The 2,163-nt window shown below is 44.2% G+C and overlaps 2 protein-coding genes across 4 annotated transcripts in view; one reads left to right on the forward strand and one right to left on the reverse strand.

Annotated features, from left to right (window-relative positions):
• Positions 1–1,434, reverse strand: part of cnksr1 (connector enhancer of kinase suppressor of Ras 1) — a 48,304-nt gene extending 46,870 nt beyond the window's left edge. For all 3 annotated transcript variants that reach the window (XM_008306843.1, XM_008306845.1, XM_008306842.1), the window contains exon 1: positions 1,357–1,434. In XM_008306843.1, the coding sequence (XP_008305065.1) occupies positions 1,357–1,408 (52 nt within the window). In that variant the 5' untranslated portion in view covers positions 1,409–1,434. The remainder of the gene's footprint in view (positions 1–1,356) is intronic.
• rps6ka1 (ribosomal protein S6 kinase a, polypeptide 1) overlaps positions 1,395–2,163 on the forward strand; it is a 60,315-nt gene continuing 59,546 nt past the window's right edge. Inside the window, exon 1 of the mRNA XM_008306838.1 lies at positions 1,395–1,550. Coding sequence (XP_008305060.1) covers positions 1,407–1,550 — 144 coding nt within the window. The 5' untranslated portion in view covers positions 1,395–1,406. The remainder of the gene's footprint in view (positions 1,551–2,163) is intronic.

Raw genomic sequence — 2,163 nt, forward strand, 5'->3', positions numbered from 1 at the left:
GCAGGATCCATGCTAGGCTAAAGGCTAACCCCTCCAGACCAGCAGGACCGTCCTCCTACTCTCCAATGTCCCTCGACAACAAGCTAGACGAGCTACATTTGCTGAGAGAAGCCCGCAGAGAGGGGAAAGACTGCTGTGTATTTGCTTTTACAGAAACATGGCTCCATGACACCCTCCCAGACGGCCAGACAGCTGGAGGAGACGACATCGTTCCGGGCAGACCGACAGGCAGCTAGCTCTGAACTTTCCCAGAGCTGCTGCAGGAGCAGGACACTCAACTTTGTCAGGGAGTCCTCACACACTCTCCATAAACTGTTTGAACTGCTGCCATCAGGCAAACGTTTCCAGAGCACTGAAGGAATGAACCCCCAGACTGATCAGCAGCCCAAAAACAAGCAAACAAAAACCAAACAAACAAACAACAACAACAACAAAAAATCCTATGACCTCCCACACAGCCTGCTATTGGCATCAATGCCCTATCACACTTGAATTTGTTCTATGGCACTTATTTAGATGACTTTCTCCTGACTAGATCCTTGCTTGTGTTGTATCTGCTCTCAGATGTACGTCGCTTTGGATAAAAGCGTCTGCCAAATGAAATTGTAGAATCAACAGCTTTAACAGCTTCATTCCACAAGCTGTCAGAATGCTGAACTGCTGATCCGGATATGCAAACATTTCTATATTTAATTTCTTTTAGTTTTTGGATCCTGAAGAAATGCTCTCTAATCTTGTTTGCACTACTGTTGTATGTACAGCAAAATGACAATAAACTTGATTTGATCTGATTTATGTTTTGTAGCTTAAATGACAGCAAATCTGAATATTAACCTATAATGGTAGCTTTTGAACAAATGCAATGCAGAGAAAGTCTATATATATGGAAAGTAGAATAACATTTAAAAAAAATATAATAAGCACAAAGCAACCTAAAATAACTACTTAGTCACTTTCCACCGCTGGTTGTAGTTCATTTTAGTTGGAGGCCAATATTCTAGAAACTTAAGAAAGCATTCATCCATGTTATTTCTTACAGTGTACTCTTCATTGAGCAAAACAAGACATATATCAATCTGTCATGTGACTCCAACATGTCCTACAAGTAGACACAGTCATCCATGAAGACTATTTTTAAAGCTACTATTTCAGTTGTTGACACTGATCAGAAGTGAATTGTTGTGGCTCCTCTCTGAGCGCAGGCCACTTCCTCATTCCACCTTCACCTTTCACTTCCAAGAGGATTTGCGCGGCGCTTCTATTTCTGACTTTTAACGTCCGAGCCAAAGCACCTGTGAGGCGATCAAGGCTTGAAGAAAAAAAAAAACACAAAGCACGCAATATGTTCCTGCTCACCTTGGAGCCACTCGCTGACTCTCTCTTCGCTCCACGACGTTATAGGCTCCATGCTCGGAGTCCTGCTACAGTCGCTCGTTCAGCTGCCAGCTGTCCTGGCCGACTTCTACCTCTCGGGGCTGCAGGAAGAAGGAAAATGTGATCCTGGTTTGGAGTCGGACGATGACGAATGGCACTCCTTCTCGCAGGTACAGGTAAGAGTCCCCCTGCTGTCAGCCAATCGTGCGGAACTGTCAAGCTCTACCGGGAGCAGAGACCCCTCCCTTCCTCCTAACCCCCACCCCCCTCCTCACCTGGAGGAATCGTGTGTTTTTGAAAAGGTGCTGCAGCTTTAAGACTTCATAACTTGCCTCATACTTTCATGCACGGTACGCGTCATGCGCGCGGGCCTGTGGCAATTACGCAACAGCATGTGAAGGCACATGGAGGGCGGACACAGTAACAGCAACACCTGTACAGTGAATTATAATACAATACAATATAATAACCCGTAAAAAGCTATTGACTGCATCAGAAAAGATCCTTATTCAGCCTTTTCATCTCTCTATGCTGTGCAGTAGTTTAACACACATTATAGTGCAGTTTTTACAGTCTTGAGATATATTCGTAGAGCATGACCCTCCTAACGCTCCCCTTTGCTGAATAAGCTTGTGCCAGCGTTTCTCTGTTTCTCTGAAAGTTCACAAATTACCACAAGATGTCAAGAAAAAAACACAAGTTTCTCACAGACCAGCAAACCCAATCCTCTTTACCCAGTCCACCGTTTTGGCACTTTGGCAATTTTGTTACTGTACCCATTATTATTAT

Source organism: Stegastes partitus, unplaced genomic scaffold (assembly GCF_000690725.1).
Source record: "Stegastes partitus isolate 25-593 unplaced genomic scaffold, Stegastes_partitus-1.0.2 Scaffold48, whole genome shotgun sequence".
NCBI lineage: Eukaryota > Metazoa > Chordata > Actinopteri > Pomacentridae > Stegastes > Stegastes partitus.